The sequence below is a fragment of the Heloderma suspectum genome, chromosome 1, assembly GCF_057233095.1.
Source record: "Heloderma suspectum isolate Gila_16-S chromosome 1, 16-S_ref, whole genome shotgun sequence".
NCBI classification, from domain to species: domain Eukaryota; kingdom Metazoa; phylum Chordata; class Lepidosauria; order Squamata; family Helodermatidae; genus Heloderma; species Heloderma suspectum.
Genome location: NC_139458.1, coordinates 71799758 through 71816248, shown reverse-complemented (window position 1 = coordinate 71816248; position 16491 = coordinate 71799758). Strand labels below are relative to the sequence as shown.

Below are 16491 nucleotides of genomic sequence, written 5' to 3'. Positions count from 1 at the left end.
TCTAGTCCAGTACAAATAACATTCTTAAGTATTCCATGCCTTTCCCTACAGTAAGTGAAACAGATTGCTATGTGACTTTGTGGCTGCCTACTGCCTCATTTGAAAAGGTTCGGACCAAAACGATTACAAACTGCAAAGATCCAGTGTGGAATGAAATATTCTACTTCAGGATCCAGAGTCAGGTTAAGGTACGATAAAATGTGGTATGCTCTTGGTTCCTTCGAGGTGAGGCAGAATAACCATTTTCATGTGCTTACTGGTTATTCTTGCTGTTCTGCATGTGTGGTTGTTTCTTATCTAGTCCTTTTTATCTCAGTTGCACTCCCTTTAAACTCCACCCTTAGCAGATGTAGGGTTGGCGGAGAATTTCTCCCCGAAACTTCTGGGGGCCGAGCGCCAACGTGTTCAGCCCCCCGAAGAAGTTTCGGGGAGAAATTCTCCACACACCCCCGCCCCCTGCACCCCCCCCGGGACGGGACTTACCTTTCCCGAATGTCCCTCCCGGCGGCGGGTCCGGCCGGCGGTTCGTCGGGTCTTCGTCAGTGGCGGGAGCGGCAGCCGGTCTTTCGACTGGCTGCCGCCGCCGCCATTCCAATAAAAGAAAAAAGAAAAAACGCCCCCGTGATAGGCTACGTGACAATTAAGGTAGCCTATCACGGCTAGATTTGCAAAGTCAGCCGTGATAGGCTACGTAAATCGTCACGTAGCCTATCACAGGTGACTTTAAAAAAAAAAAGCGCGTACGGCTAATGGCGGCCCCCATAGGGAGCTGCCATTCCCGTTCCTTATTTGGTCGCTTTAGTCTACGTAAAGATTACGTAGACTACGGCGAAAATAAGGGCAACGCTATTTGTGTTGCCCTTATTTTCGCCGTAGTCTACGTAAAGATTTACGTAGACTACAGCAACCAAATAAGGAACGCGAATGGCGGCTCCCTATGGGGGCCGCCATTTGCGTACGTGCTTTTTTTTTAAGTCACCCGTGATAGGCTACGTGACGATTTACATAGCCTATCACGGCTGACTTTGCAGATCTAGCCATGATAGGCTACGTTAATCGTCACGTAGCCTATCACGGGGGCGTTTTTAAAAAAAAAAAAACTTTTAACTTTGCGGCCGGGCGAGGCAAGGCACCTCCTCCCCAGCCTGAATTTCGGCCGGGCGAGGCAGGAAGCCTCCCCCCCCGGCCTGAATTTCGCGGGGAGAGCAGCGAAGCGCCTCCCCCTCACCGCGAAAAGCTGCGAGACCAGGTAAATGACTTTCGTGCACCCCTAAGATAGCGTTTTTACTAGGCTAACGTTGCCATGATCTTCTCCTGTAGCAGGAGGCCTTGTTGGCACTGCCATGCTGTGTGCCTGCTCTGTGACTATTTATTTATTTATTTATTTATTTATTAAATTTATTAATCGCCCATCTGGCTGGTTACCCAGCCACTCTGGGCGATGTACAGCATATAATAAAACAGTTTAAAACAATAAAATTCTACAATAAAGACATTTTCTAAAATACCCTAACCCACCCCAAATGCCTGCCTGAGCAACCACATTTTTAATATTCGATATTCTGTTATGTTTAACCCATTTCTCCAAGCAGTTAGAAGTTCCCACTTCTCCAAGCAGTTAGAAGGTTTGGTTTCCTTTGGAAGGAGGTCATTAGAATTTTTTTTGGCATTTTGAAATGTGTTCATTTATGTGCTCATACAGGTTAAGCATGGGTGTCGGGACAGCTTAAAACAACAACAGACAGCCAAAGTCCACCGTTCCCATATCAGATCTCTAGGAAGGCAGCCAGTACCTTAAGTTGCTCACAGGGCCCCATATCAGGCATTCTCTGTGTCCCTGTGCCTTCCCAAACAGCAGTTTCTTTCTTCACACAGAGGCCTAGATTACAACATTTGCTGGGAGTAGGGGAAATGGGGAGATCTATCCCTTTCCCTGATGGTTCTTCCTATTCAGAACATTCCCATAAATGGTCCTGAATTAAGAAGCAACTGGCTAATTATTTAGTTCCAATGGCAACATATTGCTTGTATTCACCTAACAGAAAGATGCAACAGGTCAGACTGTGGGGTTGTATCCAATGCTAGTCATATTTGGAGCAGACCCATTGAAATGACTTAAGTTAGGGATACAACCAGTGTCTAGCAGATTTGCTTAGCTTTAAGCAGTAGTTCTGGCCCATTAACCCTCTCCTGCCCAAACCCCTGTTCCACAACAATACAGGTTATAAGCTGTCCTGCACAGAATCACTCCATTGTTCCATTTATTTATTTATTTGTAATACTTATATGCCACTTAGTATAGTAACATTTCTAAGCAGCCCAGTATCTAGCCCAGAGAACATTAGTTATTGGGCGGATTAGAAATATAATAAATAAATATTGCCTGCTCTGACTAGCAGCAAGCAACTCTCTAGGGGTTTTAGCAGAGCCTCTCTAGGGGGGCGGGTTCCCAGCTCTGCTACCTGTGATTCTTTTCACTAGACATGCCAAAGATTCAACCTGGGACCTTCATGCAAAGCAAGTACTCCCATAGCCCCTTCTCAAAGGAGCGTTGTGGCCCAAAGTGGAACAAAACAGCTGTTTGCTATCCTCCAACTCTGTAATGCTGTGTGTTGTATTGGTAGAAGGAATGACTGCAGGAATCAGCGGGCCTCAAACTAAAGCGTTCTTTATTCAACACACACAGAAGTGAGGGCTTAGCGGAAGCTCCACCTGCTGCTGCTATTTCTAATTCTACAGGAGCTGCCAAGTTTCAAAAGCAATAACTAACCCGCAGTACTTCCTAGAATACATAATACCGTGCTTCCATATTTCATGCATAACATTCCTTATTTCTATTTCCAGAATGTCTTGGAATTGACATTATGTGATGAAGATGTCATTCAAGATGATGCCTACCGTGTCATTTTATTTGACATAGCTAAAGTCCCTCTTGGAGAATCAATTTTTATGAAATTTGAATTAAATCCCCAGGTGAGTATGCATAAGGATTGATTTTTCTCTATGTTAGTTGAGCTTTCTATACACTTTTCATCACTTGGCCTGCCTTGCTACTAAAAGAAACACTTCGAGTGCAGGGTCAAAGGATTACATCTCTTTCTTTCCTCCTGTACCATAGTCCCACTTCAGAGCACCTAACCTCTGAAAGTGCCATTTATTGAACAAAAAACAGATGCCAAGAGGCAACTAGTTGGCCACTAAGGGAAACAGGATGCTGGATTAGATAGGCCTTTGGTCTGATCCAGCGGGGCTCTCCCTATATTCTTAATGGAACTGCCAGTTGCATGATTATCATCGTATCTAGTTTGGTCTTCTGCTTTTAAAAATAATTATCTTTCCGCTATAAATGGAACTGCGGACAAACGTTCTATCACATCTTGACTGCAATCCGTCCAGGGGGCAGATATAGTTGCTTTATAGACCAGATCCAGCCAACAGACCATCCCTGGACCAGCTAAAGATAGTTTGAAACCAGTGTTGAACTTTCGGCTGATAATAAATGTCAGTTGCTATCCAGTCTATTAACTCTGCAGATGGGGGTAAAGAGTAGTGTATCAATTTCAGCCAAAGACACCATATGGACCTGTTCATATCAGGAGACCCTATTCTAGTGCTACCCAGTTTAGTTCTGAGTAGCCCCAAGCTGGGAAGATGTATGGAGGAGGGGCATATGATTCCTAGTCTAACCTATATTATAAACTTTCCCATTAACCTTCCACAAAGTCATGGAAGCTGTGTCTTAACTATATGACATCTAACTATATGATATGAAAATACTGTCTTACACAAGAAAGAAAATGTACATACTGTGAAAAACATCCAATTAATGCATACCAGTAAAGAATTTGTGGTGTTGCCTGGTTGCTATTGAACTTGCAAAGAAGCAAAAAGGAATTGGTTCATCAAGGTAATGTGTGAAACTTCAACAATAGCAGCAAACCTGAGCTTACTGTATATTTCAAAATACAAACATGGGATTTTATACCTTTATTCAAATACTTTGCTAACTGGAACTGAATTTCACATCAACTTTTGAAAGGGCGAAAACAGACATGAACGCAGGAGTTCCTGATGGTTTTCAACAGAGTAAGTGGGTTGGGACCCATTTTTTAAAACAAAAAAGCGTGTGGGTGAAGAGTACAGAGCCCTCCCCCCTGCCCCCCCCAGTAGTTTTCCTCCCTGCAGTTTCATTCAAGCACTATTCCCCAGCTGAGTTCCAATACTGTAAAGGTACAATGCCATGGCTGGCTGGGGCATGCTGGGAGTTGTGGGACTTTTTTTTCTGTCTAAACATGCATAGGATTGTGCCCTAAGTGACTTAAGTTCAGAGAAAAGCCCATGGGGTGAGGGGTTATGGGAAGGTAAGTAGCAGGTGGGGGGGTGATTTGAAGACTGGGAACATGGTGTTCCAAGAGAGGATGTTAAATCAGTCAGTTCCTGACTCCCCTCCCACCACCATTCATGAAGCTAACAGCAGCTTCGGAGGAGTGATTTATATTAGGGCAAGTATGTGGAAAAATCATTTTGCCAGGACTTTTCAAGTTCAATTTCAACTTTCCATTTTAATTTCTACATGAAGATTGAAAAAAAAAAAAAACCCTTTGATATGCCACTTTCCATGCCAGGAAAGAGAAATTCTTATGTGATAGATGTGGGGAAGCCAGCATATGTGGAATAATTCTTTGCAAAAACATCCCATTTATTTTACATTTTAATTTTCAGAAACATGAAGAATTGGAGGTTGAATTTGCATTGGAGAGTATGTGAGTAACCCAAATATTACACACAAAAACAAAAATAGCCATGCTGGTTCATATTATAGAAACCAATAACTGTAGAATGAGTAACTAATAGGAGCGACGGTCCGGAGAATAGTAAGTGAACAGTGAGCCCCACTGTGTTCACTTGCTGTCCTGTCCATAAGAACTCACAAATGTGCAATTCAAATTAGTTATCCATAACTCATCCTTGGCATAATACGTAAGGAAGTTAAAACATCCTTAATGTGATGGTGTTTCCCTTTCTTTCAACGCATGTGCATGTGTAGCGGATCCACCTTAGAGTGCTTCCAGATGTCAGCCTTGCCAAAAATTGGAGAGCAAAACAGCAGGTACCTCCTATCAGTACCTGCTGTTACGAGGAACTCAGCTGTGATTGCGAGTGGTTTTGCATAAAGCTTGCTCTTCCACTTAAGCTGATCTTGTTGGTACATTTGGACTAGCAGAGGCCAGAATTTATTTCCTCCATCACAATATAGATGTGCAGGTATCTAGCATACCGGCTGGCATGTGTATGTACTGGTGTCCCATGAAAGCACTGTGATCACTGGACAAAACTTACTTCAGGGTACTGCCTCAGAAAATAACATTTTCCCCAAGATAAAATAGTATGATTGTTGGAGAGTGAGACGCCTACATAACAATCAGAATCTTTCCCTTGGGTTATCTTTTTTTAATGAGGAAAGACGCAAGAGTATTTAAACCATTAAATGGTTTAATTTAATGGTTTAATTAAATATTTCCCATGGGGGGGGGAAATATTTAGCAACACTGTTTTGACTTAATTGCCTGATTATCTACTAAAAGGATTAAGCTGTTTATCCAAGACGGAAGTTAGGGATGGGTCACATTGCTCCAGGGATCCAAATCTCTTTCTCCAGAGGATTTTGCAAGAAGAGACAAAGTGGTGTGTCAGAAGAGAAACTTGGTGTTGCATGTCATCATGCATATATTAAACTGTGGGTTGTTGAGAATGAAGTGGGAGTGAGCCAGTGAGCAAGCATGCTTATAGTCACTGCCTGATTTCTCCCACTGCAGCCAGGTGGAGCTAAACAACCCAGGGATGAAGCATCCTTGGGTTGTTCATTGTGATGTCCAAACCAGGAATTGTAGTTCGCTGGGGGAGGAACAACCCAGACTTGTAACTCAAGAACAAACCATGGGTTATAAGTCTGGGTTGTTCCTCCCACAACAACCCACAATTCTGGGTGTAGACATCACAATAAGCAAGCCAGGGACAAAGTGTCCCTGGGTTGTTTAGCTATGTGGAAGCAGGTGGGCACCCAGGAGCCAGCATGCTTGGTCACTCCCACATGTTCACAACTACCCAGTGTTTAAAGAAATCCTCGGTTGCTATGACATGCAAACTGGTATGAGAGCGCTGACCAGATTAGCACTGCCATTCTATATGAACACAATAATATTGGCTTGGATCCAGAATAGACTGATTGCTACCAATGAAACAAGTAAGTTGCATCTAACTTATGTCCCATTAATTTCAATAGATCTGCTCTGTTGTTGTTGTTGTTCAGTCGTTCAGTCGTGTCCGACTCTTCGTGACCCCATGGACCATAGCACGCCAGGCCTTCCTGTCCTGCGCTCTCTCCCGGAGTGTGCTCAAGTTCATATTCATTGCATCGGTGATGCTATCTAGCCATCTCATCCTCTGTCATCCCCTTCTCCTTTTGCCTTCAGTCTTTCCCAGCATCAGGGTCTTTTCCAGAGAGTTTTCTCTTCGCATTAGGTGGCCAAAATATTGGAGCTTCAGCTTCAGTATCTGTCCTTCCAATGAGCACTCAGGGTTGATTTCCTCTAGGACTGACTGATTTGACCTCCTTGCAGTCCAGGGGACTCGTAAGAGTCTTCTCCAGCACCACAGTTCGAAAGCATCAATTCTTCGGCGCTCAGCCTTCCTTATAGTCCAGCTCTCACAGCCATACATTACTACTGGGAAAACCATAGCTTTGATTAGATGGACCTTTGTCGGCAAGGTGATGTCTCTGCTTCTTGCTGTGCTGTCTAGGTTTGCCATAGCTTTCCTCCCAAGGAGCAAGCGTCTTTTAATTTCATGGCTACAGTCACCATCTGCGGTGATCTTGGAGCCCAAGAAAGTAAATTCTGTCACTGCTTCCATTTCTTCCCCTTCTATATGCCAGGAAGTGATGGGGCCAGATGCCATGATCTTAGTTTTTTTAATGTTGAGTTTCAAACCAGCTTTTGCACTCTCCTCTTTCACCCTCAACAAGAGGCTCTTTAGATCCTCTTCACTTTCTGCCATTAGGGTGGTATCATCTGCATATCGGAGGTTGTTGATAATTCTCCCAGCAATCTTAATTCCGACCTGTGATTCATCCAACCCAGCGTTTCTCATGATGTACTCTGCATATAAGTTAAATAAGCAGGGTGACAATATGCAGCCTTGTCGTACTCCTTTCCCAATTTTGACCACTCGGTTGTTCCATGTCTGGTTGTTACTGTTGCTTCTTGACCCTGGTACAGGTTTCTCAGGAGACAGGTAAGGTGGTCTGGTACTCCCATCACTTTAAGAATTTGCCAGAGTTTGTTGTGATCCACACAATCAAAGGCTTTAGCGTAGTCAATGAAGCAGAAATAGACGTTTTTCTGGAATTCTCTTGCTTTCTCCATGATCCAGCGAACATTGGCGATTTGATCTCTAGTTCCTCTGCCTCTTCGAAACCCAGCTTGTACTTCCGGTAGTTCTCTGTTCGCATACTGCTGAAGCCTAGCTTGTAGGATTTTGAGCATCACCTTGCTGGCATGTGAAATGAGCGCAATTGTGCGGTAGTTTGAACACTCTTTGGCGTTGCCCTTCTTTGGAATTGGAATGTAAACTGACCTTTTCCAGTCTTGCGGCCATTGTTGAGTGTTCCAAATTTGTTGGCATATTGAACGCAGCACTTTAACAGCATCATCTTTTAGGATTTTAAATAGCTCAGCTGGAATACTGTCATCTCCGCTAGCTTTGTTGTTACTAATGCTTCCTAAGGCCCACTTGACTTCACTCTCGAGGATGTCCGGCTCAAGTTCAGTGACCGCACTATCATGGCTATCAGGGACATTCAGATCTTTTCTGTATAGTTCTTCTGTGTATTCTTGCCACCTCTTCTTAATCTCATCTGTTTCTGTTAGGTCCCTGCCTTCTTTGTCCTTTATCATGCCCATCTTTGCACAAAACGTTCCCTTGAGATCTCCAGTTTTCTTGAAGAGATCTCTAGTCTTTCCCATTCTGTTGTTTTCCTCAATTTCTTTGCATTGTTCATTTAAGAAGGCCTTCTTGTCTCTCCTTGCTGTTCTCTGGAAATCTGCATTCAGTTGGATATATCTTCCCCTTTCTCCCTTGCTTTTCACTTCCCTTCTTTCCTCAGCTACTTGTAAAGCCTCATCAGACAGCCACTTTGCTTTCTTGCATTTCTTTTTCTTTGGGATGGATTTCGTTGCTGCCTCCTGAACAATATTACGGACCTCCGTCCATAGTTCCTCAGGCACTCTGTCTATCAGGTCTAATCCCTGAAATCTATTCCTCACCTCCACTGTATATTCATAAGGGATATGACTGAGGTCCTACCTGAATGGTTTAGTGGTTTTCCCTACGTTCTTCAATTTAAGCCGAAATTTTGCAAGAAGCAGCTCATGATCTGAGCCACAGTCAGCTCCAGGTCTTGTTTTTACTGACTGTATAGAGCTTTTCCATCTTTGGCTGCAAAGGACATAATCAATCTGATTTCGATATTGACCATCTGGTGATGTCCATGTGTAGAGTCGCCTCTTGTGCTGTTGCAAAAGAGTGTTTGCTATGATCAGCGTGTTCTCTTGGCAAAACTCTATTAGCTTTTGTCCTGCTTCATTTTGTACACCAAGGCCATGCCTGCCTGTTATCCCAGTGATTTCTTGACTTCCTACTTTAGCATTCCAATCCCCTATGATGAAGAGGACATCATTTTTGGGTGTTAGTTCTAGAAGGTGTTGTAGGTCTTCATAGAACCGATCAACCTCAGCTTCTTCGGCATCAGTGGTTGGGGCATAGACTTGAATTACTGCGATGTTGAATGGTTTGCCTTGGGTTCGTACTGAGATCATTCTATCGTTTTTAAGATTGTACCCCAGTACTGCTTTTCCCACCCTTTTGTTGACTATGAGTGCTACTCCATTTCTTCTAAGGGATTCTTGCCCACAGTACTAGATATGATGGTCACCTGAATTAAATTCGCCCATGCCTGTCCATTTTAGTTCGCTGATTTCCAAGATTTCGATGTTCAATCTTGCCATCTCATGTTTGACCACCTCTAGCTTACCTTGATTCATTGATCTGACATTCCAGTTTCCTAAACAATATTGTTCTTTACAGCATCGGATTTTCTTTTCACCACCAGACACATCCACAGCTGAGTGTCCTTTCGGCTTTGGCCCAGTCGCTTCACTCTTTCTGGCGCTACTTGGAAATACCTTCTGCTCTTCCCCATATGAACCATATGGTGTTCATATGGACACCATATGAAGGTGTCCATATTGGACACCTTCCGACCTGAGGGGCTCATCTTCCGGCGTCATCTCTTTTCGCCTTGTGATACGTTCCATGGGGTTTTCTTGGCAAGAATACTGGAGTGGGTTGCCATTTCCTTCTCCAGTGGACCACATTTTGTCAGAACTCTCTGCCATGACCTGTCCGTCTTGGGTGGCCCGGCACGGCATAGCTTATGGCTTCACTGAGTTATGCAAGCCCCTTCGCCACAACAAGGCAGTGATCCATGTAGGGGAGATCTGCTCTAAGCATGGCTAAATTTGGCTCCAACGCAATGTTAAGTTCATTGTAGATAACAGTCCTGAATATCCTAGACAATTCCCTTATTTTTCCAGTCTTCATTGGCACTTGGCTTTGGCCTTATGACATCCTCAACAGTAAAGGATTTCTTTTTATGAAAGGAGGAGCCTGCTCCAGATCACACTCTGTGACCCTTGCCACCTGCGCTTTCCATCTGTCCCTTCCACAAGCACTTCCTTGCCATTTGGCAGAAACCAATCCTTTGCTTCTGCCAAGCAGGCAGAACATAGAGCCTCAGCCTTCGAAAGCAACAGTTCTAGTAGTGGCCAGAAAGTGAAATTAAAAGAACAAAGTAAAATACTACAGCTCTTGTTGAAAGATGGCATATCTAACAGCTATCCTTAAATCGTTCAAATTGTAACATTAAGTATCCTATTTCTGTTTTCTAGATGCGGTCCACCTGAAACAATAATTACTAATGGCGCACTGGTGGTAACTTCAGTTTATTTACTTATGCCTTTACTGTATAATTCTACAAATATGATATTGCTGGCTCTAGAGAACCTGTACGTCGATGTGGCCCTGGCACCCGCAGAGACCTCCAATGGCTCCCATAAAGCTCTCCTCTCACTGCCATAAAGCTCTCTCCTCCCTTAAATAATTGCTTTAAGAAAAACCTTGGAAAATGTTAGGGCAGTCTTCTCTCTCTCTCTCCCTTTCTCTGCCTTGCTCTTTCTCCCCCCACTACCCCTTTGCCTTGCTATTTCCCCCTCCCTGCCAGCCTCCAGCCTCTCTTTTGACTAGCCAGACCCCCATGGCAGCCATTATGTAGCTAGCCACATCCATCATGGGAGCCATTTCGTGCAGTTTCTCAAATTTCCAAATGTGCCCATGGCTCCAAAAAGGCCGGGGACCCCTTGTGTAAATTAACCTCTACTTAACATGCTTGCACCTTGACTGTTCAAGAGGCTGGGCGAGAGAACAACCATTTTTGAATTATTATGGGCAGTTTGAGGGGAGAAACAATTAGATCAGGGTATGGACTGTTGTGACGCATCACACAATTCTGTAGATACTGTGACTATATAATGCCCTGCCCTTTCTGGTTGCCCTCTCCCATGATCCGCATACCCACGGGGAACCAACTCAAACATTACCTCCATGGCATGGCTGCTGCCAGAAATCATATCTGGGCAGCTGGGACTCAACGTGGTTGCATAAACATTTGAATTGGCTTCCCATAAGGGTTGGCTCAGTCACATGGTAAGTATGCGCATCAGTTTGTACACTAGACTATCTGAATTAGCCCATACACATAGATACACACTGATCACAGAGCCTTAGATCTGTGGAATATTGAGATTGATCAACAACTGTCTGTCTGAGAACACCATGAGTTAGCAATGCCTGTACCAATAAATTTGTAATCTTTAATATATGTATTTCGGCTAATGACTTCTCAAATGTTCTTTTAAATAAAATTCATTGGTTTGCAAGGAGGGAAATTAAATTTTGACGTATTTGAAAATAAAATCATGGGTATTATTCTAAAAAATATTCCCTGAAATAAATCCGAATGGCTTCATAATTGCAAATGAATTTTTCCTACATTATTACTATTATTTCTATTAGGAATGTAATGAACAGTATATTACAAATTTCACCCTTCATCTTTTCCTTTCAGTGTCACCAATACTAGGAACAAAAGGGGTACATACATATATATTGGCTGCATTTTGATGTGACACTAAACCAACCTTCCCCAACATGGTGCACTCCAGATGGTTTGGACTACAACTCCCAGGATTCCTGAAAGTTGTAGTCAAAAACAACTGGAGGGCACCAGGTTGAGGAAGGTTATGCTAAATCATAGCTTACTGTGATGTGAATAAGCCACACCAAGCCTCAGACTTGCACGCTCTCCCTGCTCGTCCTCCAGTGCAGCCATGAGGAGTTCAGAAGCTTTTGCATCCACTTTTGCTTGACCACAGTTTGTCATTTTATCAACAAACTGTGGTTAAAGTTAACTATGATTTGTTAAAAACAAGCCAAACCATAGTTAACATTAACCACAGTTTGTTGTTAGGAACAACAAACAGCTGTCAGGCAAAAGTGGAAGCAAACGCTTCCAGACTTCTTCTCTGAGCCAACTGTGCTTTAGCAGAGCCTTCCCTAACGTGGTGTGTCCTGCAGACATTTTGAACTACAACCCCCATCAACCCCATGGTCAGGGATGGTGGTAGCTGTAGTCAAAAACATCCAGAGGGCACCATATAGAGGAAGACTGGCTGTGTAATGTCCATACATGGCCATTCTGCATGCACATCCAGCTTTTTTAGAGCAAACTTTTAAGAAAGTGCCCTTTCTAAACATCCAAAAGGGTCTTTAAACTCCCATCTCAAAAAGCTGTTTGGTGATTCAGCATGATAGCGCTAGAATCTGTGCATATTCTTTTGTTAATTGTTTTATATAGTAATGATATATGAAGTCACATTCTACTGAATCAGATTATTACCTCACCTAGTAATGTAACAGGCTTCAGGCCTCAGTCACAGTGTTTCGGGTAGCATGCAAACAGTGCAGTTTCTCATGTGGTGGCTACATCACACACAAAAGTGCACTATAAACAGATAATTGTTCAAGTGTGTTCTCACACACCGGAGGACTTAGCTGTCTGCTAAATGGAGAAAACCATGCCTAGACCCTCACAAAACAGGACCTCTACCATATGACCAGAGCTAGCTTTTAAAGAAAACCTACTATTGAGCTTAGGACAGGAAGGCCTGGTGTGCTATGGTCCATGGGGTCACGAAGAGTCGGACACGACTGAACGATTGAACAACAACTATTGAGCTTAGCTTACATATTTCAGAATTGTTGCTAATTCATGTATGGACTTGGTATGAATCTCCAGAGCTCTGTAGTATAATTCAGTTAGCTAAGGTCATCATGTCAGATCAGAAGAATATATGGCATTTGGCTCAGGAAATAAAGTTTGCTGCTTGCATAAGCTTCTCAGAACAAGATAAATGGTGAAATGGTGTGTGTGTGTGTGTGTGTGTGTGTGGCGGGGGATGTTGTTTTATTTTGTGAGTTGTTTCTGTTGCAGTGTCGTGAATGTTGCTCCTTGGAGGTTCAGTTGGAGCAGAGGAAAAAGAAGAAGAGGAAGAAAAAGTATTTTAAACGTGAGGATTGCTTCATTAACTGCTTATTCATAGTAATTACCACCTTTTAGACCAGATGATAGAGGCTTCAAGATTGGACTTCAGGTGTTTGGTCCAGCCTGGGTTGGGTAAAATTGCTGGACTCCATACTCAGGCATTTGCTGACATGGGCTGCATGTTAGATGGAAATTCTGTTCTTTTCGGAGAACCGTGACATACCCTGAAATGTCTACAAAAATTGTCAAGAGCCCAGACTGACAAGGTTGGGTTAAATTCAGTGTCATCCATCTCTGAGATAAAATCCAGGCCAGGATATGATTTCTTCCCCTTGCATTCATTTTTAGAGTCACCACGTACCTATGACAGTTCATTCCAGCGTACTTAGCTGGAAATAATTTTGGCTGACTTACTTAGGATCAGGCTGTAGACTAAAATCCTATGCACACTTACTTAGGAGTAAGCCCCATTGAACCCCATGGGACTTACTTCTGGGTAAACATGTATAAGATTGCATTGTCATTTATTCATAAACTTCTATACCACTTTTTCCAACAACGCCTAAAGCAGTTATCTTAAAACATCAGTAATGTACATCTACAAACAATGCCGCATGCAGAGATGGCAATGACATGGATATTGATTTTATTTCTAAGGGTTGTGGTTTCTTTTTAGTAGTGCTACTTAATTTATTACTGTGTATCTGCCCTTAGAACAAGACTTCAAGTGTACATTGATAGGATCCTTTGAAGAAACCCAAAACATTTCATTAGCCTGTGCCTCCAGCTTGCATTTCACAGAACCTTCCCTTTTCCACTTTGCCAAGTATCAGCAAGCAGAACTGGATGTTCTACTTCCAAAGAAGAGCTCTCTTCCCTCCATTGTATGTATCATACCTGAGGATCCTAGTAATTAGCTAGTAATCTCTTTTATTGGGAGAGGTATTTACAAAGTAACTCTGCTTTTGAAAAAGTGATCTTTATTTCCAGTGTGCTTGTGTGTCTTGTGGAGCAAATGTGCACAGAAACAGGAACTTGACTCTACCTGTGAATTTATTTCCCATTGATCAGGAAGTAATAAATGAGGTTAGTATTTGCAGGTTTCAGAATTTTTATTTATTTTGGGTGGAATCCGATTACATTTTTCTACCAGCAGAAGCGGATGGGGGGGCAATTCCCCCTCCCCCTGCAGCCATGTGTGCCCTCAAAGTCTGCTCCAGAAGGCTGGGGGACTCTCTGGTGCAGATTTGCTGGGACTATGGGGTAGAAGGGAACTGAAGAGGAAAGGAGAGATGGAGAAATTCCCATTGCACGACCAGCAGCATAGGATTACATCCTTTATTTATTTCTGGGACTTATTACCTGCTCTTCAATAAAATCCACCAGGGTGAAAATAAAATGGAACTAAATTGAATTCGTTTTTTGTATCTCTGTGTTGATAAGTTCTGCCTGTAACCCTGCAGCTAGTACACTTTAGCCTCCAGTACAGGGGTGGCCAACTTGTGTACTTCAAGATGTTTTGGCTTCCATTAGTCCTAGCCAGCATAACCAATGGTTTGGTATGCTGGGAGTTGTAGGCCAAAACATCTGTAGCAGGAAAGATGCCCTTCCCTGCTACAGTATAAGTCCAGTTGTATGTGGGGTTTCATCACGTATTTAAATGTTCTCCTATGCAAACCCTAAAACCACTCCTTGCACACAGAAAATTATAAAGAGAACACTAGATAATGGAGAGGAAAGGGATTGATAAATGAATAGTGGGGGTAGGGTAAGAGGGAGTCAGGTGACCATGGGGAACGGGGGGGGGGCTAAGTTGCTTCAGGTAAAGTGTTGCTAAAGCTCTGATTTTATGAAGGCAGAAAATAAGATAAAAATAATGACAAGTGTATTGAATTGATTGGCACTGCCTAATCCTAGACAGTGCACACAGCCTTAGCTTTCCCTGTTTGGAGAAAGATAATCAAAAGCCATTGAAATTCAGTGGAGGTACCATTTTAGGTTCAGCGAAAGGTCTCATGATAACTATATCAATGTTATCAGTGATCACCATAGGTCTGTCACGTTTTAATGGCATGCTAGCATCAACAGTAGGCATGATTGGGTACCTGCTGAGGGTCCACACTGCAGCAGGGGCCCATTGACAAAAGCCCCTAGAATTTGCTCCTCCTCTTCACCATCATAACCTGCTTGTTCACTTGCCTCTCATTCTGCCCCAGACAACTGTGGTGGTGTGAAGGAGTCATAGACACCACTGCCTACTTGCTCACTGGCTCTCCATCTGTCAGGCAAGCAAGTGGTGGCAAAGATGGGCCATAGCAGCTGGTGATAATGATGGTCAGAAGGTAGATGCACTGAGAGAGGGGGCCCATTGAGGGTACCTTGCCCAAGGGCCCTCAGAAGCCTGGAGCCAGCACAGCATAGGCCAAACTCATTGTTTATTGGAGTCTCCCAGTGGAACTAGGCAATACACTTCAGTCTCCTCCCCCCTCTGTGTCCATAATATTGCTTGCCAGTGTTGTGACATGATCACGCAGTGGTTCCCCCACCCCTAGCCATCTCAGCAGTGGCCATTGTGGTGTAGGAATGGAGAAATGCACAACATGATGAAGTCACAACATATGTGTGCCATTGCACATGATGGGAAGAGGAGAGGAGCTTGACATGGAGCTGCTGTTTTTGGTGCAAATCTATAGCCAGAATCATGTACATGTTGTTGCAAATCAGCATTTACCACAATGCCTGCACTGTTTTATACCTTAACTCCAATTTTGCCATTCACAGTAGCATATAATATGCACCTGGAATAGAATAGGTAAAATATTTTCTCTGCATTGGAGAAAGATTAGGAAAATGTTAACAATGATGAAATTAGTGATATTTAGTTATTTTCATTCTGGATTTTTCAGGACAGAGAATTTAATTTACATTTCAAAGCAAAGAACTGGTAAGATATTTGTTTTGTCTTTTGAGTATATTTCTTGCCTCTTTGGAAACTTCCACTTTATCCATTTTAAAAGATGATCTTTAAAATACCTTTTAGTGTTTTTACTTCACAAAACAACTTGGGTTTGTGAAGCTTGAATTCTAGGAACCAGATTTTGGATTGAGAGAACTCATATAATTTTTTTCTTCCCAAGTTCCAAAATGTAACACATCATTGTGAGTAGGGTTTGAATTTCAGTCTTCCAAGGGTGTGTGTGTGTGTGTGACCTGCTTAGAGTTAAACTCTAACACTGAATCTATTGTTCCAACCCAAGTCCAGTGTCATACAGTTGTCCCATAGTTTGTGTCATAAAAGGGGGTGTAGATTTTTGAGGAGCAACATGATCTGCCCATTTTTGACATGCAGCCCCACCCATGAGGCCTAACTCATTCATACCATGCAACAGAATGGGGTAGGGAAGGGATTAGCACAAAAATTGGGCAGGATTCCAATCAGAAGAAGGCCTGGGCTGCAGTTTTTGCATGCCCCCTTTGCCCATGTTGGGGCAAAACTGTGTTCGTTTGTTTGCATCTATTTATCCAGTATACATACTCATCTGCAAGATGTGATGCAAGCTATATATTCATCTGTGTTGCAGCACCTCAGGGCTAGATGTACGCTTGGGCTTTGATCTCTGTCCAGAAGAACAGGAATTCATGCAGAAACGGAAGAAGGTGGCTGCTGCTGCTTTGAAAAGGGTCCTCCACCTTGAGGAAGATCTGCAGGATGATGAGGTTGGGAGACCAGCATGTTATGTAGCTAGCTAGATAACTATTCTTCTGTGGTCAAT

The 16491-nt window shown here is 43.1% G+C and overlaps 1 protein-coding gene across 1 annotated transcript in view; it reads left to right on the top strand.

Annotated features, from left to right (window-relative positions):
* The window catches only part of LOC146357384 (cytosolic phospholipase A2 epsilon-like), a 69101-nt gene that overhangs the window by 31476 nt on the left and 21134 nt on the right, over positions 1-16491 (top strand). Inside the window, exons 4-12 of the mRNA XM_084846358.1 lie at positions 52-188; positions 2845-2973; positions 4723-4763; positions 10008-10050; positions 12668-12743; positions 13433-13602; positions 13709-13804; positions 15625-15662; positions 16300-16435. Of these exons, the coding sequence (XP_084702484.1) occupies positions 52-188; positions 2845-2973; positions 4723-4763; positions 10008-10050; positions 12668-12743; positions 13433-13602; positions 13709-13804; positions 15625-15662; positions 16300-16435 (866 nt within the window). The remainder of the gene's footprint in view (positions 1-51; positions 189-2844; positions 2974-4722; positions 4764-10007; positions 10051-12667; positions 12744-13432; positions 13603-13708; positions 13805-15624; positions 15663-16299; positions 16436-16491) is intronic.